This window comes from Rhipicephalus microplus, chromosome 3 (assembly GCF_043290135.1).
Source record: "Rhipicephalus microplus isolate Deutch F79 chromosome 3, USDA_Rmic, whole genome shotgun sequence".
Lineage (NCBI taxonomy): Eukaryota > Metazoa > Arthropoda > Arachnida > Ixodida > Ixodidae > Rhipicephalus > Rhipicephalus microplus.
This window is the reverse complement of record NC_134702.1, coordinates 222800292-222825505: the sequence shown is the minus strand read 5'-3', so window position 1 is coordinate 222825505 and position 25214 is coordinate 222800292. Positions and strand designations below refer to the sequence as shown.

The 25214-nt window shown below is 46.3% G+C and overlaps 1 protein-coding gene across 3 annotated transcripts in view; it reads left to right on the top strand.

Moving 5' to 3' along the window:
* Nucleotides 1-24242, top strand: part of LOC142803512 (neprilysin-1-like) — a 71645-nt gene extending 47403 nt beyond the window's left edge. For 2 of the 3 annotated variants that reach the window (XR_012894149.1, XM_075888638.1), the window contains one exon: nucleotides 23718-24242. Coding sequence is in view for 2 of the 3 variants with exons in the window: in XM_075888638.1 (XP_075744753.1) it covers nucleotides 23718-24056 (339 nt within the window). In the remaining variant the exon portion in view is untranslated. Of the gene's footprint in view, nucleotides 1-16041; nucleotides 16183-23717 lie in introns of all 3 variants that reach the window. The other variant, XM_075888637.1, reaches the window with a different exon arrangement.
* Nucleotides 24243-25214: the final 972 nt, after the last annotated feature.

Sequence of the window (25214 nt, the reverse complement as noted above, 5' to 3'; positions counted from 1 at the left end):
GAGTGCTACTCCCAACGCCATGGCTAATATTGGCGCACTCAAACTCTCACCCGTTAGCCTGTACATATATACCTCCGAAAGTAGATGGGGTAACGACCGCAGCTGCAGCTCAGTAGTTGGAACGTCTGACGTTTCTTGCGAAGGTTACAGGTCCGGTTCCTACCAGCAACAAGTAATCGTTTCATCCGATTTTCATCCAATGAACTACAAATAACATTCGCTGTGTGGTGTACGAGCAAGTTAAAAAGCAGCATATGATCAAAATTTTCGGCACACATCACTACGATGCCCCTCATATTCATATCTTCATTTTGGGACATAACACCGTATATGTTAATATTACAAATAACATCTCCTCTACTTTCCATAGCTTAATTTTCTGTCCTCAATAAAGTTTTGCTGAAGAACGCAAAATGATTCTATTTGGCTTACGCTGACCAAATCATGGCCCTCTTAACAATTTTAAGATTGACAAAAGAAAAAGAATAAAGACAAGCGACTGAAAATTCTTACAGATTTCTCAGAAAGAAAAGCTTCTTTGCTGCCAATTCGAAGCATATGGACCCAATTACTGCAAATGAGTTCCGCGAAAACCCGCAAAGTTTCGAAATGACTAAGAAAGGAAAAGAAGACAACCGCCTGTTCTTCAGCACTTCCACAACCTTGTGCGCTTGCGCTGAACTCATTTGCAGCATTTAGCATAGCATAACACTAGCATATCACAGAAAAATAAACCGGTCTCAAAACGAATAATACCGCCAAATTATGTACGTGGTGACATACCTGAGACGGCCATTGTGCGAGTTGACATGTCCTAGGTTCACGTGTTTATGTTAAGAACCCCTGAACGAGTGTTTCGCGCTATGTTACGTTACAGTGTTCAATATCACGCGGACTTGTGAGTGATTCGTTGGTCGCGTTAATACGAATTCGTTCACTGCGGCTGAAGCGAGATTGACTTAATATCTCTTTATGTTGTTATAAAACTTGCTACGTATACTCAAATTACTCAACATTTATTCGTCGGGGTAAAGATTCTGGAGCGTTAAGTGGCCGCTAGCGCTCCGACTGTATAAGCGCATGATGATCACGGGTGCGCTCGCGACACATGGCAGCCGTTGGCAGCAGGCAGCAGCGGCCGAGGCATGGTGGAATAAAATGGCTACAGGTCTGTCTTGGTGTGTTACTTTGAAGGTCCTGGGCTACTCGCAGCCCGAAACCCCACATTTCACTGTCCCAACCTTTCCGGTCAGGACTCGAGAGAATTAATACTTTTATCGATGACCTGTCCACTTTCACGACTGCTTGCGACTCGGCATGCTCGGCGGGTCCGGTCAGCTTACATGCGCCATGCCACGGAGCGATGGCGGCGTCTTCAGCCTCCATTCTATACCTGGAGTCAGGTTGTCATGGCATTCTGAAAAGAGTTCCTGCCGGTAGACTACGACTACCATATGCGACGTGATATAGACGCCAGCAACGATATTTTGACGAGGGTCTGTGGGAATATGTTCGGGCCACGCAACAGCTGTTTTGTCGGTCTCCTACCAGAGCTCCTGAAACCGTTAAGGTCTCGTACGTTCTGCGCCAAGGAGGACGCAGAAGGTGAAGATGGTGGAGAACCTTGGTAGGAGTATGTGACGGTACGTTAGTGGTGGTAAGCTGCGTCAAGGAGACTGAAGACACACTGTCGGATGGTCAGTAGAACGATAGTTATCTTAACGGCAACCCTCGTTACCAGCCATAGCTTCTTGGCCACTCCTTTCCTTTCCTCAAGAAGCTTGGCTGCCTTCTTTGAGATGTTGATTGGACGGTCTTTCGGGAGCACCACATCAATCAGCCACTATTTCGTGATATTCATCTCGAACACCAGCCTTTTTCACCGTTCACGCCACCTGGCACTGCGCACGATGCCTCTTGCGAAGAGAAAGACAGCGACCCCGTTTGGATGGCTCCACGAAAGCTTGTTGCTTATAAGCGATGTACGCTGCTGAATTATGGCGCCTCCCGCAAATCTCTTGAAGAGGAAGACGCCGAAGACCTCCGTAAAATTGAAAAGGAAGTTTATCCAAATTGATTGCAATTGCACACAATTCATCCGACTTTGTATTGCCTTGGTTGTCCGTAATGTCACGAATCACCACCGACTCTGTACCTTATCTCGAGCAGTGGCGCTAAACAGCCTAATGAAGTGAATCGTTTACAGCGTATGTATAGAAAAAACTTTTTGGAGCAGTGGGAGGCACTCCACCTTGCTCGGACCCGGAAGTGCAACTAGCACTCCTGGACCACGTCCGGCCGGCGGTGCAAGCAAGTGGAGCCTCGGACATGAAGCTCCACCCATCTAGCTCCAAAACCCTTTCATTATTGATTTGCCAGTGCGATGCGCCAGGGCGTGTGCGTGAGCACAACGCTGTGCTGGTGATAGAGCTATCAGGATTGAAACGCGGAAAGACAAGGTGCTCTCTAAAGTCCTGTTATTCAGAACAAATGGCTGGCCATCAAGTGTGACAGATGAAGCTTTAACGGCGTATTTAGGGTGACGCAGTGAACTTTCGGTGGAGCAAAAGTTTGTAACGTGGGAAAACTGGCTGGTTTTGCCACTGTCCTTGCGGAAAAAAACGTTCTGTCACTGGTTCATGGAGGTCAACCCGGCATGACACGAATGAATGTGTTATCACCAAGCCACGTATGGCGGCATGACTTAAGACAAGGAGCAAACGTGGACTGCCTGCGTTACATGTCAGCTGACACAAAACTCAGCATGCAGAGTACTGCTCTTCTCTTGGGATGGCCTGCACGCAATGGTCTGCACGACAGCGAGTACATGTTGACTTTGCCTATCGTGATCAACAATAGTCTCTTGTATCGTGGACGCTCATTCGAAGTGACTTGAATTTCTAGGGATGAACACAACAGTGAACAAACGGTGGAAAAACTGCGCATGGTATTAGGTGCCTATAGTTTACCCGAAGAAATAGTAACGAACACTGGTCCTCAGTTCAAATCGGCCTGTTTTGAGCTCTTCTTGAAAATAATTGGAATCTCCTATACAAAGACGCCTCTTTAGCATGCTGCATTGAATGGCCTTGCTGAGCGTTGTGTGCAAGCGTTAAAGCGATATCTTTTGAAACAACATTTAGAAGAAAAACAAACGGGCGAACAGCGGTCATTCCGGCATCGCATTGATCAATTTCTCTTCACGACCGGAACAACAGGGGAAACGCCAGCTCAGCTGTTACTATCGTGGAAGCTTCGGACATGGCTCAGCCTTCTGCACCCCGTGCTTGAACAATGAATCCAAGAAATGTTAGACAGAAGAAATGATACAGCAGAGCAAACTCGAATAAAATGGCGAGAAATTGTGGAAGGAGAGCCTGTTTTTGTGAAGGGCTGGGGGAGAAAAAATGACTGGCAGCAATTGTGCTCAAGCATGTAAGTATTTCTACTTATTTGGTGCGTACGGGAAGCGAAGAGTGGTATATTCACGCAGACAACCTATGACCTCGCATTCTACTGGAGAAATCGACGCCTGGTATTCAGCTGACTGAAACCTGCGACGCACTAGACAAGCATCCTTAGTGGTACCAACACGGGTCCCCGAAGCAACGAACGCGTGTGTTGGGTGCCTCTCATCAGTACCTGCATCATAAATGATACAACAAAAGTCCAGCCAACAGTAGGTGCCTACTTCACCAATCCAAGCACAACAGAAAGAAATTTGAGCTCTTCCACCCAGCCAGTCCCCGCCTCCGTTGCGTCGTAGTAACACAGAGAGGCGACCCCAAGATTGCTTCGCTCTGTACCGCCCCGTGAACTCTCGCATCAAGGAATGTTGTGCCAATGCACGTGCGCCAGGGCGTGTGTGTGAGCAAAGCGCAGTGCGGGTGACAGAGCGCACGTGTGCGACTAGACTGACGTCATTACTACCGCCATTACGGCCCGTATAAAAGGCACCCAACTTTTGTCAACGTCCCACTCTTTCTCTGTATTTGTTATTGTTAATAGACCCTTGCTAATGCGCAAGACCAAGTGTTGCGCCATGCCTACTGAGGTCACAGCGATTCTCAACCCAATAAATTTATTCATCATCTTGAGCACGCTCGTGCCTCAACGCTTCACAGCTACACAACCTCCTCCTCGGATAAATCACTCCCCTTGGCATCCCGCCAGTGCACGCCATGGGCCTCGACGACGCTGCCGCCAAGAAGCCTCAACAGGGCGCAAGCAGGGACATTCAGTAGGCGAGCAACAAAAAAATAAAAAATAAAGGAGCGATAACAACCAGTGTAAAAGTGCTGTGCAAAAGATGGAGAGCGTGAGCCAAAAAAGAATATATCAGGAGGAGGCGATTGTTGAGTGCGCGACCTATCATCATCATTAACAACACTGAATTCTCACTTAAAGACCCTTGTGGGGGTATTACTTAAGGGGGGATAAGTTCGACATGTAACTTATCAGGTCACAAATTTGAAACACACTTCTTGAAGAAATGCAAAACTTCCTTAAATGCAAAAACAGCATGAACAATCGTAGATTGCAATCAATATTACAACGTCAGGCAATCAGTGACCAACTGCATAAACACAATGGGTTACGCTCGCTAACGCTATCTGACAATGTATGCCACTCTGCAATGGCAGAGTTGAGCTGTATATTGTTTAGTACAGCGTAACTGGCAGTGCTCATTATTATCGCTTGGCATATAGTACTGTTGATTGCTTGGCTTGTACAGCTTAATATGATCAAGATATCCCAGCGTAACTCGGCTTTCTCTATGTTTTTAGCTAATCTGGTGGCGTAGCGCTGATTTGTATCAGTCAGTATTGATTGGTATTGATTAGTATCCATTAGTTTTACTTAGGCTAAGTTCAATGTACTAGTACTAGTTTTTTTTACCTAGGCCCATTAAAGCTTTAATGAGCTTATGTAGGCATAAACATGCCGTGCGGTCTCTATTCATTCCGCATTGCTTCACAAAAAAGCAATGCATTTCGGCAAAAACGGCTACGGTTGATTTTGCTACGCAGTATGCAGCTTAAGTAAGCCAAGCATTCAATTAGCGAGAAAATTTGTTTTGCACAATTTGCGCAATGACCTATTAGTTATTTGCTGTTATATGCTGCGAGAACTCCGCAACTTACCTCGCATGTCTTGCTGCTGTCCATCAGATGTCAGAGACCACGTTTCAATTGCGCCTTACATTTTTGTCTTCGCTCGTCGCTACGATAAAGCACAACATCTGTTAGTTGTATGCATGAAACGAGTACATAGTTACATACAGTAGCCTGTTGTAGCGGTCACAGAAGTGATTTAATGATTTAACGAGAACAATGTTGCAGCAACGGCTTTAGCCTGTGCACCCTGCCCCCCGCGTTACAACCAGTATGTTTCTCCGTTAGGAATCGGCAGTGTGGAGTGAGGCGAAAAGGGCCTCCAGCCTGGAAGCGTAAGCGTGGATATCAAGACACACCGTTCGTATTACTGTGTGTGAAGCAATGGCTCAAGTTGATGAGTTTAGCGTAAGTTGATCTAGATGAATATTAACGCCCATTTTTGCTGTGATAAGAGTGACCTACTTTAGAATGAAATAACCAACCTCTAAGGCATTGAATAGACAACAAGTATGTGTATTAGGAATTCTTTGACTCCTTCTCTCGTTCTTTCTGAAGTCGTAACTTTCAGCAGCAGTCACACCGTAAATATTTGAATAAAATGTCGACTCAGGTACCACGCTACAGTTTAAAGTTATGGCTACAGTATGCAGAAAGAATATTTTGATGTTTGGTAACCCATAAAGTTTTTTGTTTTTTATATGTATATTATTTTTGCCCTCTCACTCAGAACCCTACCCTGATGTACAGCTGTATAGGCCATTATTCCCGACATGGATTGACGCTCTGAGTCGCTCTGCTCAATACATGTGGATGGACCCGGGGACGCGTCTTTATGATGAAACTGGTTCCATACCATTTTACACGGGAGCCATCAACGATATGACTGTCCCGACAGCCTCCATGCTTCCTCCCTTCATGTATCCGTATGGGGTAAAAGCATTGAACTATGGTGGCCTTGGAACGGTACGCATAGAGTCGCTCAATGCGTAACGCCCACACTGTGCTTTTTCTCACCCATTCAATGTATACTGCTGTATTGAGAACTTTAACGACAAGCAGACGAGTAAACGCGCAGACTGCCAACGAAAAGTTTATTTTTCATGTACCACATATACATTATAGGCATAGCATGTCAGCTGGTTTCATTGCCATGCAAAGTTTGAAAGCGCAGTTTTGATACATAGGCATAAATACTACCAAAGCTGTATAACCATTGAAGCGAAAGAAATGGCGCGGCGACCTGACAACTGCGTCAGGAAACCCCCCATTGTTGTCGTAAATGGATCTACGCTTAGGGGCATACGGTGCGCATGGCCATTGAATCTACTCTTCTGTCTCGTCCATCGAGTGGGTGAATTAGCTTTTGTTTATTGTTTTTACTGTTTTAACATTCGCCAGTCTTTATTTTCATTTTTTTCGTTGCAGCCATATGTGGCGTAAAATTTATTGACCACGTATCTGCATGTTGCGTTGCAAATGTCCTCGAAAGACGATAGTCTTGCGTCTGGAGAGAGTGAACAAATCGTTTATTTGAAGTTCTGCGCAAGAAGATCGGTGCATGGTATTCTAGAGGCGCTGCGTTAGTGTGTCTCAAGGGTGCAGTGGAGGCGAACGAGCACATCAAGTAACGTCACACGTGACACATGAGTGCTATTTGACAGTGATCCTGAAAAACAGTGCGCGCGCCATGCGCGCCCATCTCGGAGGTGATAAGGTGAAAAACGCAAGGCGACGGGTAGGTGCCACCGCCGTGTCGTCTTGGCAAAGCGTTAAAAACACTTGATTTTCGTGCAAGCGTTGCATGGTCAGCGCAACGTGATAAACGCTACGGCCCCAATAATTACTTATGTGTGGCTTTTCTAGTAAGAGAAACACATACAGTATACTGACGTGTTGTTATGGTGCCTCTGAAATGCACAATTATTGCCTTTTATTGGCTATCGCACAAGTATTAACGCTGAATCTTGAGTAAATATGGTGGGCGCTGTGTGGATAGCGCCAGTCGTTTGGAGTATCGTTTGGCCCCTTTGGTGCTGTTAAAAATACTCTTAAGGGCGGACAAACAGAACAAAAGTTTTGCGTCGAAGGTTACCAAGAAAAAAATATCCTTTTTAATTAAACTTGAATTGATGGTCTACCCTTGTCACCGCCTGCTTGTCGCCCGTGTTCTCTACTGCAAGGCACACATTTCTCATGAATAATACTAATTTAGCCAATCATTTCTTCGTTACTTCTTTGAGATTACAGAAGTACTGTAAAAGTCTTGCGTAAGTATCAGAACGCTAATATATCTACCGGAAACGTCACTAGGAATGCGCGTCAAGAAAAAGAAAGACACAGCTTTGCCACAAAGGTGAAGCAATCAACGCGATATAAACAAGTATAAAAGTCACGCACAGAATGGCGAGCACATCAAAACGTGCCCCACGTTTCTCACGCACAAAGGACGCACGAATAACGCATGAAACGTAGTCTCAGGTACATATAAACGCTAATAAGCGTCTCAGTTGTGACTTTGCTGTGTCTGAAAAGCACGCTCTTTTCGCAAACGTAGACTGTGCAACGACTGCAGAGACCTTCGCACGCGTGGTAACTAAAACAGGATCATTCCGCTAAAAGCCCAACGCCAGCCAAGGCGTACTATCCTCTCCGGTGCGATAAAAGCGCGTGTGAGTGAGCGTGCATGTTCCTCCTCTCGTGCATGTTCCTCCTCTCCACATCGTGACGATGTGGCGACGCGCGCTCATTGCGCCATTTTGTGAGTAATACTGAAAACAAGATAGTGTCCCCCCCCCCCCTGTGATACCTGTCCCGAGCGGTGAGTGGTAGTATAAGCAGCTTGCCATATGACTGGTGAAGGATGTACTCTTCGGTGTCTTAGTGGTTAACACCTCGCACATACTATTCATAGGACGAAAGTTCAATTCCGTGCGCCGGAGCCTTTTGCTGATTTTTTTGTTGCATTTTTATATAATGCCACGTTCCATTTCACAAGTTTTTGTTATCGTTCCGAAACACCACACGATTCTCGGCGCAAACCGCGCCTGCAGGTTTCGAGAAGGTTCCGGACTGTAGTAGATCATGTCGATAAGATCACGCCCACTGTGCGAACGGTACAGATGGTTCTGGAACCTACGCCACCGCCAGCGATAACGCTAGAACATTCGACGGCAAGGGTATAATTGCCGACGCGCTTCGCCGCTTGTCAGTTGTTGATCGAAAGCCGACGCTGCGTTCGCCGCTATCAGTCCGAGACTGCTATCTGTGCAAGACTGCTGCAGTAATTAGACTTTCCCTTTACCGGGCACAGGTTCGCCCAAATAAACAGTTAAATTCCAACACGAAGTCTCCTGTCTTCGGCCACGTCACGACCACGTGACATCTGGTGGAGGTGCTGCTTCGTTCATGTACCGGACGCCCCCGTCAAGCCGTGAACCCAGCCCCCGTCGCGGAGAAGACACCGACGCCAACCAAGAACAGCGAACGAGCCGCCGACCGCAAGGTCTCCCACCGGAGTACGGCCTTCTACAAGACAAGGCGCGGAAGACCAAGACCATGACCTCGACTGCAGCGACAATGACAACCGGAGCGTCCCAGCCCGCGATCGTTATTCATCAACCCAGGGAACCACCAACGTTCCATGGCTCATCGTTTGAAGACCCGGAAACCTGGCTAGAAACATACGACCGTGTGGCCGCGCTCGAACACTGGGACAACGAAGAAAAGCTCCGTCGTGTGTACTTCTACCTGGAAGACACCGCAAGGACCTGGCTAGAGAATCGGGAGTCCACGCTCCGAACGTGGGATGTCTTCTGCGGCGCATTTCTGCAAACGTTCGCAAGCGTCGCTCGCAAAGAGAGGGCCGCCGCTCTAATCGAGACCCGGGTTCAGCTGCCAAATGAAAAGGTTGGAATTTTCACAGAGGAGATGACCCGCCTATTCCATCACGCTGACCCAGACATGCCTGAGGAAAAGAAAGTTCGTTTTCTCATGCGAGGGGTCAAACAGGAGCTCTTCGCGGGACTATTGAGGAATCCACTGAACACCGTCCAAGAATTTGTATCCGAGGCGACCACCATCGAAAAAACGCTAGACATGCGCACCAGACAGTATAATCGTCGCCAGACTCCAGAATGCGCTGCTGCTCAAGCCAGTGACTCCGACGACCTGCGTGAAACGATCCGAGTGATCGTGCGTGAAGAGCTGCGCAAACTGTTGCCCTCGGCGCAGCCTCAAGTGGATTCGATCGCCGACATTGTGCAAGAAGAAGTCCGGCAATCGCTTCGAATTCCCGAAACACCGCCGCCCGAGCCAGAAACTATGAGCTACGCCGCTGCAGTTCGCCACAACGCTTCTCCCCGTCCACGCCAAAACGCCGCCCCGTCACACTTCCGTCGCCAGACGCCACCGCCGCCACCACCCCAACCTACGTCCTACCGTTCCCCAGCGGGCCAGCGCAGTGCACCGAGGAAAGCGTACATTTGGCGTGCACCTGACAACCGCCCGCTCTGCTACCACTGCGGCAAGGCCGGGCACACATACCGCCGTTGCCAGTACCGACAGATGGGACTGCGTGGCTTCGCCGTCAATGCACCGCGTCCGCAGCCCGGAGATCGGCCACGTGACATCGCCGACTACCTGACAGGAACTCAATGGACACCACGAAGTCTTTTCCGTTCGCCGTCGCCCAGCCGCCGCATGTCACCGCACCGCCGGCAGTACTCTGGCCCAACGCGGGGCCGGTCTCCTAGCCCGTATCCGGGAAACTAAGGGCAGCAACCAATGGAGGTGTCGTTGCTGTGCGACAAACTACCGAAGATCCTCCGACGACGACGCCGACGCGACGGAGCTTTTTGAACACAACACCAACCAGGCAAAGCCCTGAAGGCAAAAGCTCACTTACCGAAGGTGGCCGGACGACGCAACATGGAAGCAGCAGAACAAGCCGACGCAGCCGTGACCCGACGCCACGCCCTAACTGTAATGCGAGACGGCGAACTAGCGACCTCGACGTTCTTATCGACGGCCACAGTGTGACTGCTCTCGTCGATACTGGAGCCGACTATTCTGTCATCAGTGGATCGTTCGCCGCGAAGTTAAAGAAAGTTAGGACAGCTTGGAAAGGCCCCGAAATCCGCACAGCCGGAGGTCATCTCGTAACGCCTGCAGGAATCTGCTCAGCGAGAGTCACCATTAAAGGCCGTATTTATCCTACAGACTTCGTAGTCCTACAGCGTTGCTCGAGAGACGTCATCCTTGGCATGGACTTCTTATGCCTCTATGGTGCTGTCATCAACCTAAAAACAAGGTCGATAACGTTATCCACAGAAGAAGCACTACCGCCGCGCACGCCGTCAGGACACCATGCCTTGAATGTGCTGGAAGAACAAGTCACCATTCCGCCTCGTTCAAGCGTCATTATTTCAGTCGGCGCTCCTAAATCACCTGACTTGGAAGGTGTCGTTGAAGGCAGTCAGCATCTGTTGGTCACCCGAAATATTTGCGTCGCAAGAGGAATAGCAGAGCTGCGGGGAGGCAAAGCAACGGTTATGCTCACGAATTTAGCATAGAGTACAAACATGTGAACAAAGGAACAACGGTCGCATACATCGAAGAAATTATCGAAGCAACCAGTGCTTTTGCCCTCGCCAATTCTGCGGAACCTGCTCAGAGGAACTAAGCCCCTCCCATAGCTTTCGACGTCAATCCCAGACTTCCGAACGATAAGCAAGAACAGCTCAAGGCCCTGCTCCTGCAATACGAAGATTGCTTTTCGTCGTCATCGAAAATTCGGCAGACCCGAATCACGAAACATCGAATCATAACCGAAGAAATTGCCAGACCACAACGTCAGAGTCTATACAGGGTTTCGACGAGAGAACGTGAGTCAATGAAGAGACAAGTTGATGAAATGCTGCGAGATGACATTATCCAGCCGTCCAAGAGTCCGTGGTCATCCCCCGTGGTGTTAGTGAAGAAAAAGGATGGGACCCTACGTTTCTGCGTCGATTATCGCCACCTGAACAAAATCACAAGAGAGGACGTGTATCCTCTCCCACGAATAGACGACGCACTTGATCGGCTCCATAACGCAGAGTACTTCTCGTCAATGGACCTCAAGACTGGCTATTGGCAAATCGAAGTCGACGAAAGAGACCGAAAGAAGACGGCGTTTATAACACCGGACAGCCTCTTCAAGTTTAAGGTGATGCCCTTTGGTCTTTGCTGAGCGTGCAACTTTTCAACGCGTTTTGGATACAGTACTGGCAGGATTGAAGTGGCAGACTTGCCTTGTGTACCTGGACGACGTCGTCGTGTTTTCCTCGAGTTTCGACGAGTATATTCGGCGCCTTGAAGCTGTACTTCAAGCCATCAAGACGTCCGGACTCACACTGAAGCCAGAAAAGTGCAGATTTGCGTATGAGGAGCTCTTGTTTCTGGGGCACGTTATCAGCAAGTCTGGAGTTCATCCCGATCCACGGAAAACAGCCGCCATCGCCGACTTCCCGCCACCCACTGACAAGAAGGCCGTGCGCCGATTTCTGGGCCTGTGCGCTTATTATAGGCGGTTCGTGAAAAACTTCGCCCGCATCGCCGATCCTCTCACTAACCTTATCAAGGCCGACTCGGAGTTCAAGTGGGAAACGCCACAGCAACACGCTTTCCAGGAGCTTAAACATCGCCTCCAGACACCTCCGTTACTTGCCCATTTCGACGAATTCGCCGAGACAGAAATACATACTGACGCAAGCAGCGTAGGTCTTGGCACCGTTCTTGTGCAGAGGGCTGACGGACTTGAAAGGGTTATTATTTACGCCAGCCGATCGCTATCCAAAGCAGAAGCAAATTATTCCACAACAGAAAAGGAGTGCCTCGCCATCATCTGGGCTACGTCGAAATTTCGCCCCTACCTCTACGGCAGGCCCTTCAAAGTTGTGAGCGACCACCACGCCTTGTGTTGGCTAGCCGCCCTGAAGGACCCTTCAGGTCGCCTCGCACGATGGAGCCTGAGACTTCAAGAATATGACATTACTGTCATTTACAAGTCCGGCAAAAACACTCCGATGCTGACTGTCTCCCTCGTGCGCCTGTCGACCAATCGCTACCCGACGACTCGGATGACGACTACTTCTTGGGAACGATAACTACCGACGACTTCGCTGAACGACAGCGGGCCGACCCGGAACTTAAAGCCCTAATAGAATACCTCGAAGGCAGGACCGCCGAAGTCCCGAAGGTATTCAAGCGCGCACTTGCGTCGTTCTTTCTACGAAACTGTCATCTACAAAAAAAAACTTTTCACCGTTTCGAGCTAAGTACCTCCTTGTGGTGCCTTCAGCTCTGCGACCAGAACTCCTGGAGGCCCTGCACGACGATCCGACGGCAGGGCACCTCGGTGTTTCCCGCACGCTCGTGAGGATAAAGAAAGGTACTACTGGCCACGTCTTACCGCCGACGTCCCTCGTTATGTGAGGACATGCCGGGACTGTCATCGACGCAAGACACCGCCGACAAGGCCAGCGGGACTTCTGCAGCCAATTGATCCACCTTGCCGACCTTTCCAGCAGATTGGTAAGGACCTACTGGGGCCGTTCCCGACGTCGGCTTTCGGAAACAAGTGGATCGTGGTAGCTACCGACTACCTCACCCGCTACGCCGAGACAAAAGCCCGGCCAAAAGGCAGTGCATCCGAGGTAGCTAAGTTCTTCGTCGAAAATATCGTCCTACGTCACGGCGCCCCGGAGGTCCTTATCACCGACAGAGCAACGGCATTCACTGCCGACTTAACTCAAGCGATCTTGGCATACAGCCAAACAAACCACCGCTGGACGACAGCGTACCACCCAGGGACCAACGGCCTCACCGAGCGGCTTAACAAGACGATCGCCGACATGCTGTCAATGTACGTCGATGTCGAACACAAGACGTGGGACGCCATTCTTCCGTATGTGACCTTCGCATACAACACGGCGGTGCAGGAGACGACGCAGATATCTCCATACAAATTGGTCTACGGAAGGAGCCCGGCAACGACGCTCGATGACATGTTACCCAACGTCACCGACGAAGAAAACCTCGATGTGAGCGAGTACCTTCAACGCGCCGAAGAAGCCCGACAACTTGCGCGTCTCCGTATCAAGAATCAACAGACGATAGACAGCCACCGTTACAACCTTCGACGACGCTTCGTGGAATACCAGCCCGGTGAACGTGTTTGGGTGTGGACGCCGATACGCCGACGTGGACTAAGTGAAAAGCTTCTGCGACGGTACTTCGGACCGTACAAGGTGGTTCGACGTCTCGGCCCACTTGATTACGAGGTTGTCCCCGACGGCATCACGAACTCTCAACGACGCCGATCGCGACCTGAAGTCGTCCATGTCGCGCGCCTCAAGCCGTTGCATGCACGTTAAACAGTGTTTTTTGTATTATTGTTGTATTGTAATTTATTCATTGTACTTTCTTGCATTGTTATTGTACCTTCATCTTTAGTTAAAGCATCGGGACGATGCCTTTTTTCAGAGGGGGGCATTCCCACGTTCCATTTCACAAGTTTTTCTTATCGCTCCGAAACACCACACGATTTTCGGCGCAAACCGCGCCTGCAGGTTTCGAGAAGGTTCCGGACTGTAGTAGATCATTTTGATAAGATCACGCCCACTGTGCGAACGGTACAGATTGTTCTGGAACCTACGCCACCGCCAGCGATAACGCTAGAACATTCGACGGCAAGGGTATAAATGCCGACGCGCTTCGCCGCTTGTCAGTTGTTGATCGAAGGCCGACGCTGCGTTCGCCGCTATCAGTCCGAGACTGCTATCTGTGCAAGACTGCTGCTGTAATTAGACTTTCCCTTTACCGGGCACAGGTTCGCCCAAATAAACAGTTAAATTCCAACACGAAGTCTCCTGTCTTCGGCCATGTCACGACCCCGTGACAATATGTAGATACGTATACATATACGGTGAGTGACGGCAACGCCCATGCCGACGCGGACGCCGACTGCAAAATCCAGCCCAGAGTGTCCCCATAATTGCTATCGCAATAATAACACATTTTTTACATTGCAGATAAGCAAATCAGCATGCCGTATTGTAGAATTCCACTCATAACTTTTATTGTGAAACAATGATAGTCAAGTATGGTAGCGATTATCACGATGATACGTACTTTTCTTGCACGTTGACATAATTAAACTACTAGACAACATGCCAGCGGACAATCAATTTGATTCGCTGATTGTAGAAAATAATTTAACAATCTGGCACGTAATAAAGTCATGCCATGACCGGCGCGCTGTGTCTTGAACGAAATTGTATAAATTCGTTGAAAAAGTAATTGAATTCATGCAGCCAGTGAATCAACGAAGGTCTTGTTGAAATCGCCAAGTTTTTCCCTTCCCTGCGTTTGCACGAGAAGCATCCATGGCAAACCAAGAACAATCTATCTATCTATCTATCTATCTATCTATCTATCTATCTATCTATCTATCTATCTATCTATCTATCTATCTATCTATCTATCTATCTATCTATCTATTTATCTATCTATCTATCTATCTATCTATCTATGTTTCTATCTATCTATCTATCTATCTATCTACCTATCTGTCTGTCTGTCTGTCTGCCTGCCTGCCTGCCTGTCTGTCTGCCTGCCTGTCTGTCTGTCTGTCTGTCTGTCTGTCTGTCTGTCTGTCTGTCTGTCTGTCTGTCTGTCTATCTGTGTCTTGCCGCCGCGAAAAGCTTCGCTCAGTAGACAGTTCGACTTTCAGCGTGTTGAAGTCTCCGTCGTAGGTTAACGTTACAACCACGTTGTATGTCAGGTATTGTGCATGAGTCCTCCGTTGCCGACGAATAGACAAAGAAGCTGAAATGCCGTGCAACCTGCTGGCAGCTTTTTTTGCTACCACAGCTACTTGCAAACATTGTAAATTTAATAGTTTCTCTCCCCCGTCCATAGCCATTCTCTGCTACAATTTGGTGGAGGAGCGGGACATCAATCTGCGCACCTCTCCTTAGCAGTGAGGAGCAAGGCTTTGCGTGGGATATGACCCCATGCTGAGTCAGTACGAAGAAGAGAAAAAGAAAAATGCCCGTGCTGCATCAAATGCTGCGTCCGGTCTCGTATCACATTCGCACTTGGGAGCTGCTTTATGGACAAATTTTTTTTCAATTTTTTGAAGGGTACCATCCTACCATCGCTCAACGTCTATAGTAGTCACCGATAGCCTGTTGAAGTGACCTTCGCTTGTGAGCAGTCTTTGATAACTACTTAACTGATATTTTCGTATACTAAAAACGTCGTGCGTCAGGCGGCATTACATGGACTTCACTTTTGAATTTCGTGCAATTCATGGAAAGGCTGGAATAAAAATTAGGCAGGGCGGTTATGTTACCGCGGATAGAAGTATTTTTTACCCATGGTTAAGTGCCACAAATATGGCAATGAATGTCATGCTAGAGTCACAATTTAAAAGTTCAATAAGCATTTTTCTGTTAATAGCAAAGCCTTGTAGATCCCAAATATATCTCTGACGTGCTATTTGGCTCAGCACAATACTCTGATAGCTGAATACACGTAGCCACCCTGTATAATTTACTATCGGTATTTTTTTTGCTGGAACACCCTGTAACTTTGCAGGGGTTAGGCACGAAGTATTCAATGGATCCTGAGAACTATATACGTTCGGTAAGCTTATATCGTCCCCAAAGTGTATTCTTATAAGGAGGCACTGGGCAAACGCAGCGGTTTTGCGTTCAAAACACGTTCAATTGCTTCTGATATGAAAAAAAACCTACAGGGGTTTATTGATTATACAGGCACAAAAACTCTCTAGTTGCTGAAGTGTGTCCAACAGGAATTCATCGTACTAGCTGACGCGTTAATTTCTCTTTTATCTTACGATCCACATTTTCTATTTCAGTTGATTGGCCACGGGATTATGCGTGCATTTGATCCACGAGGCATACATTTCCTTCCCGGCTACGTACCAGATGATATAAACGAGGTCATGAAAGAATACACAAAAAAGGCTCTGTGCTTGCGGAGATCACATAAGTTTGTTGTGAGTAGGCCTAATGCACGTCTTTCATCTGGTAACCTGCGAAACTCTGTCTTTTCCTTTTCTTTCGAGAATATATATATATATATATATATATATATATATATATATATATATATATATATATATATATATATATATATATTTGTGTGTGTGTGTGTGTGTGTCAAGAAAAGAAGTGTAGACTGAAAGCCTTGTTTTTTTGTTTTTTCCTTGTTGGATACGATAATATTGAGTTATAACACACAACACTGAAGGAATATATAGGATAAGTTGTTAGACATAATTTTTAATGGTAATCTGAAGAAACAAAAATTGATCAAAAGATAACTTTCCGTGGCAGCAACCAAACAGGTAACTTTCGAATAACGTGTTCGATGTTCTACCAACGCAGCTACCACGGCCGCTATCCCTCCAGCCATTTTATTGGGTGTATACGTGAGTTAAACGTGGAAATGTCAGTCAGTGTCACCAGTAGCCATGGCGGTGAGTATAGTACACACCTTTTGAGCCTGTTTGGCGTCATGTAGCATGTGAACTTAATACGAGCTGGAAAAGTGGTTCGTATCACTTCTCCCATCTACGGTAGAAAAGGGGTCGGCTAGAAGGAGATAGCAAGTCTGAGACAGGGTTCGAAAAATTTGTAGTAAGCCTCGCACACCACTGAAATAAGGATTGTTGCACGTCAGTGGTTGGGCCTGGCTTCAGCGGCATCACGAACATTGTTAATTACCACCAGCCATTTCCGATGAACAGGCCAGACCTAGTGGGGGCCGAGAGCGCTCACTGTTTTGATTCACAGTACGGGAATGCCTTGGAATCCTCGAAACTCCGGAAGCTCCAGTAAACCCGTAGATAGTGAATGGAGTGCAAGGATCTGGTAGCTTCCACGGTAAATTGGCCTAGCATATGGACAAGCAAGGGTTTCATTCGCATGAAGTTCGTGGGTACGTTGACCGAAGAGCTATGGGTGCGGCCTTGAAGAATACCGGGTCTCCGGTGCGTCCAGTTTGAAGGCGCAAAGTGCTGAAGATTTGGCGACAAGCGTGCGGCTTCATGCATGATCTTCGCGGCATAGTCTGGACAACGCCTCCTCTATTTTGTCAATGCCAGTCAAAGGCGCCCGATTCAGCTTTTCACCACCCTCTCCTCCAGACATTTTCTGCTCTCTACCATCGTCTTGCATTCGTGTGTGCTTTGTGGTCATGGGGGGGAGAGCCCACTCTTGCAGCGCCTCATGACGGAAGTGATATGAAGTAACTTTTATTGTTTAGTTGTGTACAGATCCGTGGTGTGGCGTCTTGTATTCGTAATGTTAGCAACATTGGTGGTCGCGCTAGCTCTGTGAAAGATACGGTGTTCGAGATAACGTGTTGCCATTCGAAGTGCTATGCGGGCAACCAACGGTCAAGCATCGCTGCATACGCTGCTCTGTGGCGCGGTAGCGGCATTTGTACGAGCTACAAAGAAGCAGCACAAAGGAACAAATCTGACAAATGTGTGATATTGGAGTAAAAACACGTCTATCACATTTACGGGGAAAATCGCTCGGAAGCACGTGTGACGCAAACAGTGCTACCCATCATGTAGCGTCACGTAATGACCACTCTCTGAACTAAAGCGGACCAACGGCTCTCATTGAGAGGCACGCGTTTGCACTGGAATTGAAAGAAATAAAGAGGCGTTGGACTGGAGAACCATCAAGGCGGCCGCGGAATATGTGCTGGTCACAGCAATCCATTGTACAGTCAATTTTTTTCGACCATCTCAATCATGTTAATATGACAAGTAGTTATTGAGACATTATATTGCGTAAAACAGTGTGTTGCGAAGCGGGCGCTTTAAACTTTGGGCAACCAAGAAAAACTATGTTGTGCTAAACAATTTATATATTATTACTAATTTCAGCGATTAATACGAAATAAATTTCTTAACCTTAAGGCTCTACTCTTTGGGGGACTATGACAGCTTATTCATTTGATTTTTTACATAATTTTTTGCTTTACGAAAATTTTTAGTATGTTGCATGTTTGGCTTTTTTTATCAACGCAACAGTTTTTTTTAGCCAGCAATATACTTCCCTTTATTCTTTTGTATGGTTCTCGGCCATAATACTAAAATAGCGCCGCTGCGGTGGTCTAGTGGCTAAGGTACTCGGCTACTGATCCGCAAGTCGCGGGTTCGAATCCCGGCTGCGGCGGCTGCATTTCCGATGGAGGCGGAAATGTTGTAGGCCCGTGTGCTCAGATTTGGGTGCACGTTAAAGAACCCCAGGTGGTCGAAATTTCCGGAGCCCTCCACTACGGCGTCTCTCATAATCATATGATGGTTTTGAGACGTTAAACCCCAAATGTCAATCAATCAATCATCATAATACTTAAATACTTCGGAAATGCATGAAGAAAAGTTGGCCAAAATACAGAGACGAAGTAGGACAAAATAGCATTTTAGCTCGTACTAAGGCTTGATTTTCGTAATGTAGCATACGAAGGAAAAATGTGGAATATACATATATGTATAGATTGGCTTGTTAGTAAAATATTCAAGAAGTTTGAAAAGAGTAATTTTTGTTTTAAGCTAGGAAACAAAGTTTGATCTGAACAAGCACACTTTAGTAGAAAGCCTGTCTTCACCTCACCTTCACTGCATAGCACGCCAGCATGAGATGCCATCGTTATTAATTGTAGGCAAATATAATGCATGTCTTACAACTGCTTGTGGTACTGCTGCATACAACGTCAGCAAAAGCTATCGTGCTACTTTTATAGAACTCTCATTTCCCCCTTGGCACATTACAGGGCAGGCCATATTCAACCGCTTTATAGTGCGAAGGGCCCAATTGTAATGAAGACGATGGCTTTCTATACCAAATAGGGGTGTTGTGTTTTGCTTCTGATGAATAATTCACATGCTCTTATCAATAATTACATCATAAATAAAGTGTAGCTTACCTAAGCAGGTTTTATGATATTTCAGGTGTATGCCAATACAAGATCGCTTACCAAAGGTGTGCATGGTGAAATAATGTATGGTAGGTGTACAAGGTACAGATAACTCGTTATCCATTACATGCCATCGACCGCTTACCACGTTACGCGAGCACTCTTGCGATCATCGTCGTCTTCTACAGTCGGAGCAATCCCGTAAATTTAAGCATGAAGAAAGCTTGTAGCTAAGCAGACTTAGCAGCTGCGGATAACAAAAGCGTCCCCACTTACGCACTTCACTGCTCTAAGCAAGTGTCATTCCGTGTGTACCTACTGAGACAATATTTTCGTCGTCGCCATGATTCATTTATTGGTACCAGTGGTACTTGAGCAGCAGGCCTATGGACACTGAAAGAGGGCAGGGACAACTGGAAAAAGCATCACAGCGCGGGTATCAACAGCTCGCTTTCAGTATATCTGGTTAAGGTGGTGACCCACTCGGGCGAAGTTGCTGTTCTTCATTCTTAGTCATTCTACTTCCAGATTACAATTAGTGTACAAATCTTAGAGAATTGTATTTAAGTGTACGCAAGGCTTTACGTCCGCAACGTGCTGCGCAATGCATACACTGCGTCTAAGGCTGCCTCATACGGCATTACTTTACGTTGGGCAGCAGTCAAAACGTATACTGCGAATGAACGTCAACAGGCTTGCCTTCAAAAGCAGCTTCACGCCATCTAGTAGCAAACCAAAAAGCTTCAACAACCGATATAGTAAAGGCACGAGACAACTAGTGTTTTTACGACAACGCTTTGTGGTTTAGGGTGAGTGGTATAAGTCAACTTTGATTTTTGTTAACGCGGTGCAGTCTGAAAATGCGTGAGGTACTTGGAAGCGATGAAGGCACTTGCCTACTGCCAACTTAGTTCATTGTTTGCAACAAATATTTTGCCAGAAGAGGGAAAAAATGTGGGGGGAATGTTACGAGGATTAGTAAAAAGCTAAAAAGAAAAATAAACCTGTCATTGCCATCACTGTTTACCAGAAACTATTCATTTACCTTTTAACACTTTGCATGTTTTTGCAAGCGGTCATTCAGACTACTGCCGGCTTGGTATATTTAGCAACCGTCAAAGCTAAAGTTTGTTTACATACGAGGGCGTGTGCACACACCAAAAATACGTTGAGTGGCTTCACGCTATTATAGGGTAAGCGGTCATCCTGGAATGTGATCCAGCTAAGCATTAATCACCATTCTATATACCGCTTCAGCGATTGATATCCACCAACTTGTTAATCTCTAAATTAAAGGCTATGCCGAAATTCACACGCACTTCTTTCACTGCCACCACCACTCTATTTCTAACAGCCGTGGCCCTCTTGTCTGTTTTGATTCGGCAGGTATGAATCCCACGAGAAATCAGCGGCAAGGTACGCAAGAGTTGTAGTGGGTGAAACGTTAGTTCCGGGATCCGACGTGCGCATCCCCTGCGGGCACAAACACACGCATCTTTCTTAGCTTCAACGCATGCGCATTGTTGCTTCCTCTGGTGTGTTGCGTACGCTAGGCCGTTGCACGCGATAAACTAAAATTTTTTCACGGGAAATTCAAACGCACTAAGTAGTGCGCCTGAATTTGGGCTTTGACATTGATCTGTACCTAAATAAGCAACATGAAGCTAATCGCAGAAGGTGGCAATTAATTATGACCACTGCTTAGCTGGCAGGTCACGTTGGAAGACCGGACGCTTCAACGTCAGTTTCACAGAAGCAGGACTATGATGAAGGCGTGAAGCACCACGACGGATTTGTGGATTGTACACGTTGCGTTGTGTCTGTGATCCCTATGAACTGCGGCGGTTGCTAAGCGTGGCTAACAGGCAGATGTCTGAATGTTCATCTGAAAACTCACGCCAAGTCCTAGAACACAAAGGTATAGTTCTAGCAATCAAAGTGTAGTGCATGTGCATGCACATCCACGTTGTACCAAAGTCAGGGGATTTCTCACAGCAAGTAGCACCCAGTTTTCCGGTTCCACTGCATTTTGTTTGTTATGAGACAGCACAATTAGCCCACATGACGCAAACATGTACGCGTCCGGTGAGTTACACTGTCTAGAATCCTGAAAGGTCATTTTAGTCAGCCCGGGCTACAGCGTCCTGCAAAGACATCATCAGTCAAGTCGTTGCTGCTGCCCTGTCACAAGAGATTGTGGCTTACGATTATGTGAGACGGGGTATTTCAGAAGCGATTGACTCATTACTCAAATAAAAACTTATTATTTCTCTCTTCCACACAGGTATAAGCCACACCGCGCCCTCATTATTGTGCAATCAGGTTTCAGGGCGCATGAAGAAAAAGGTACCAATGGGAGTATGGTGGAACTTAGCGCTCAGCAATTATTGTTTGGTTTTCTTTTTTGTGCTACAAAAGCTTTGTGGCAAACAATAAATGGTAAATGGTCAGTGATAAGCGCTTGTCTTCGTTGTTTCAGTTGCCCTCATGGTGGTAATTGACATAGCACTAACACCCCAAGCCACTACTCACAACTAATGCTATCACAACGTATTTCTAGATGGCGCCAAGAAGCACCTAAAGGTGAGCCCGCAGGCACCCATGCATTTTACCCGTTTCAGATGTTGCATACGGGAAACTAACGCTGTACGAGGCAGCCTCACGCGTAGCGTGCGCAGCGTACAGCACGTTGCGAACGTATATCCTTGCGAACACTAAACTAAAACTACCTAACGCCATCATGCAGTCCTTCATGAAGCAACGCAGAACAACAACAAAAAAATATTGTAACATCTGATGCCTGAGCACCATCCCAACCACCATCTTCAATTTCCACCAGTTCTTTCTTCATGTGAACGAAAGTCTCGGTAAAACACTCATCCACTGTTTTATTTATACTAGCTATGTCAATATACAACCGTGTGCAATAACATGAACAATGGAAAATCTTAACTCGGTAAAATTACATGCCGTGTGCCACAGGGGTCAATCCTTGGCCCACTTTCATTTGTTATGTACATGAATGATATAGTAAACATACCCCTAACACCTGACATATTGTACGCCAACGACCCGAATGTACGCTCTGTACAAAACGTTGGCGACCTCAAGTTGCAAGCAAATCTATGGCTACAAAATTTATCTACGTGGTTTAGGGCCAACAGGTCAAATGCAATTGCTAAAAAAAGAAAATATAATGTTTTAGACCTCGTTAGAAAACATACGCTAGCAAAAATATTATTAGCTTTCAGGGACAGCCTATAGAACTCGTTGCGTCTCTAAAATTATTCGGTGTCTTTTTCCACGAATATTTGATCAGTCTGTGCACATAATTACTTACGAAAAAACATCTTTCGGCATACTATTCAGGTTGCGCCACTTATTACCGGTATTGTTAAAAAGACAGATTTATCACGCAACAATACAGTCTCACCTTTAATATTGCCTTCAGATATAAGGAACGTCGACAAAAACTAACCTCACCTATTTATAACTATCAAAAACGAGCTGTGCAATTGATTTAACTCCTACCCCTTCGTTCGGAAATGCGCTCTCCCCCCCCTTTGTTTTTTTTGAAACACAAGAACTGCTAGTCAATAATGATATGCTATATAAAATTTAGCAATTATTATATATCGTTATAACAAATTTAATCGAATTATTTTTTGGTAGTTCCATGAGCGCAACCACAGTCGTAATTCACGACACATCAGCATCAAGACATATACGCTTTCTACGAATGACGGTACACGAAGACTAACTTAGCAATTTCCCCAGTTTCTTCATGAACACCCCCCAGTGATGACAGTAATTGAACAAAGTTCCTCCTCTTGAGTCTTCAAAAAGAAGATACACATATTTCCCCTAAAAACTCAGACTTTTATACCTCTCTCGATTTATTTTATTTTATTTAACGTGAATATGCGTCTCATACATGTGTTTTTATTATTCTTCTCATTCTGGCTACCATCGTTGTCCATAAATTTTCTCTCAACATTTCTTTATGTAATAATGCCAATTATGTACATTTTTTTTTGTCAACAGACTTGATGTCAAAAAATGCAAATATTTGGTGGTACTGTATACATTCACTTTTGTACTGGTATATATAACTGTTTATGTACGTGTGTACACAGAGGTTCAGTGCTTTGTCCGATTTTTTTTCCTTTACGCCAATTGTCTAGGCAAACTGTGTATACGAGATTACTAAAATAATTATTTAAATAAATAAACGAATACATACTTATGTAAGGTTGCCATATCTCGAGTTCTACAGCTGTCTCAACCAAATTTACTTTGTTGTTCCTAAAATATTTATACCATTAAAACAATAGAATATACGTTATGAATAGTGCACGTTGTTTTCAGTTACAGCTCTTTCATAAGCAAGTGGCTAAGCTTGTTAACCTAAACGTGTATGATTTCGTTCGCTATTGCATGGTGAACACAGAATCAAGATATAGCAATGAACCATCACAGATAAAACAGTCCTTAGCATTTTTCCACTGCACTAAGTAAGTCTAATGTATTCCAAGAGAAGCATTAATGTGAAACTTGTGTAAGGTATGAATTTCATAGAATGACCCTTTTTTCCAGCTGTCCTTAAGTGGTGAAGAGAAAACGTTGAGTGACGAGCTGGACAGCGAGAACCTGGCCGACTTCGTGGGAACGAAGATGGCGTATGACGCTTTTAATTCCTTGGAGCTGGGACACAGGCACCAAACTCTCGCAGGAATGAACATGTCAGCGCAGCAACTGTTCTTCTTCAATCATTGCTCAAAATGGTGCACTGACGACGACTCAGAGGTGCCACCTTACGCACCAAAGCGCTCCCGTTGTATAGTGCCACTGATGAACATGCCGGAGTTTTCCAGCGCTTTTGGCTGCACTGCTGAAACACCCATGAACCCACGGGAGAAGTGCACTTTTTTGTAGTATAGGATGTACTGTTCGACCTGCGTTCAACTATTCATTGATGGTGTGTTTTTTAGTTAGAGCTTTCAAGTTCATAAAAACGTTTCACAATAACTTCGCCGAAGCACAATCGTGAGCTTCGATAGAGAAATTTCATTGCGTATTGGAAGTTTTCGAAGATAATAATAAAAACTTGAATATATGCAATGTACTGTTCCGATGAAACACACCCACCATAAATGAACGTGCTTCCTGAGCAGTCAGGCAGTCGATGAAAATTATGTCACCTAATGGAGATGGGGACGTGGGAATTGGTTTGCCTGCATCAGAGACCCGTTTCTTCGAGCTTCTAGAACTTTTTGCGAACCATGCAGATTCGCTAGCGCGGCCTACTGGCATCCTTTTGATGAGGGGATTTTCGGTATTGTGCTAATGCTAAGGCAGAACACCGAAGCAAGGTCTTTAGAAAAAAGAGAACTTTTTCGAGCTCGTTCTTAACAGAAACGCGTGTAATCCGTTGCGATACAGCTGGCCTGGCCGCAAAGCCTGCGGAGACTGTTTTCCCGGTGAACAGAATATTGATGAGATCCCCCGAATGAATACAGCAACAAATGTGGGGAATAAATTTAGAACAGGGCCTTCCAGTTGTTGAACGAAATATTGCTCAGGTAGAACTCAACAGCAATGCGCAAAAAGTTGGTGCCATCGTGATGTGAGCTCACGTAACTTCAATTTCTGTTTACTAACCACCACCTTTTCTGTACTACCAACGTAGAGCTGGGGTAGCTTCAGAGTTAAAAAATGGGCGTCAGGTGGCGAGCATCAGAAGGAATAACATGGAGAGAATTGAAGAGGCTGTATAAATTCACAGCATATTCTCGAAGTGAATGATGATGAGTGGGTCGAAGCGTCTGTCCATTCGTTCGTTCGTGCATCTGTACGTCAGCCCGTCCATCCGTCCCTCAGTGTGTCCACGCACGCATCCATATATATGTCCTTCTGCCCGTGCAACCGTCTAACCATGAGTCCGCCCGTGCGTGCGTCCTTCGTTTCGTCCGTGCTTCCATCTGTCCTTCCGCCCACGCATCCGTGCATCCGTGCGTGATAACGTCCGTCCATCGGTCCTTCAGTGGGTCCGTCAATGCGTCCATTCACGCTTCCGCGCATATGTCCTAACAT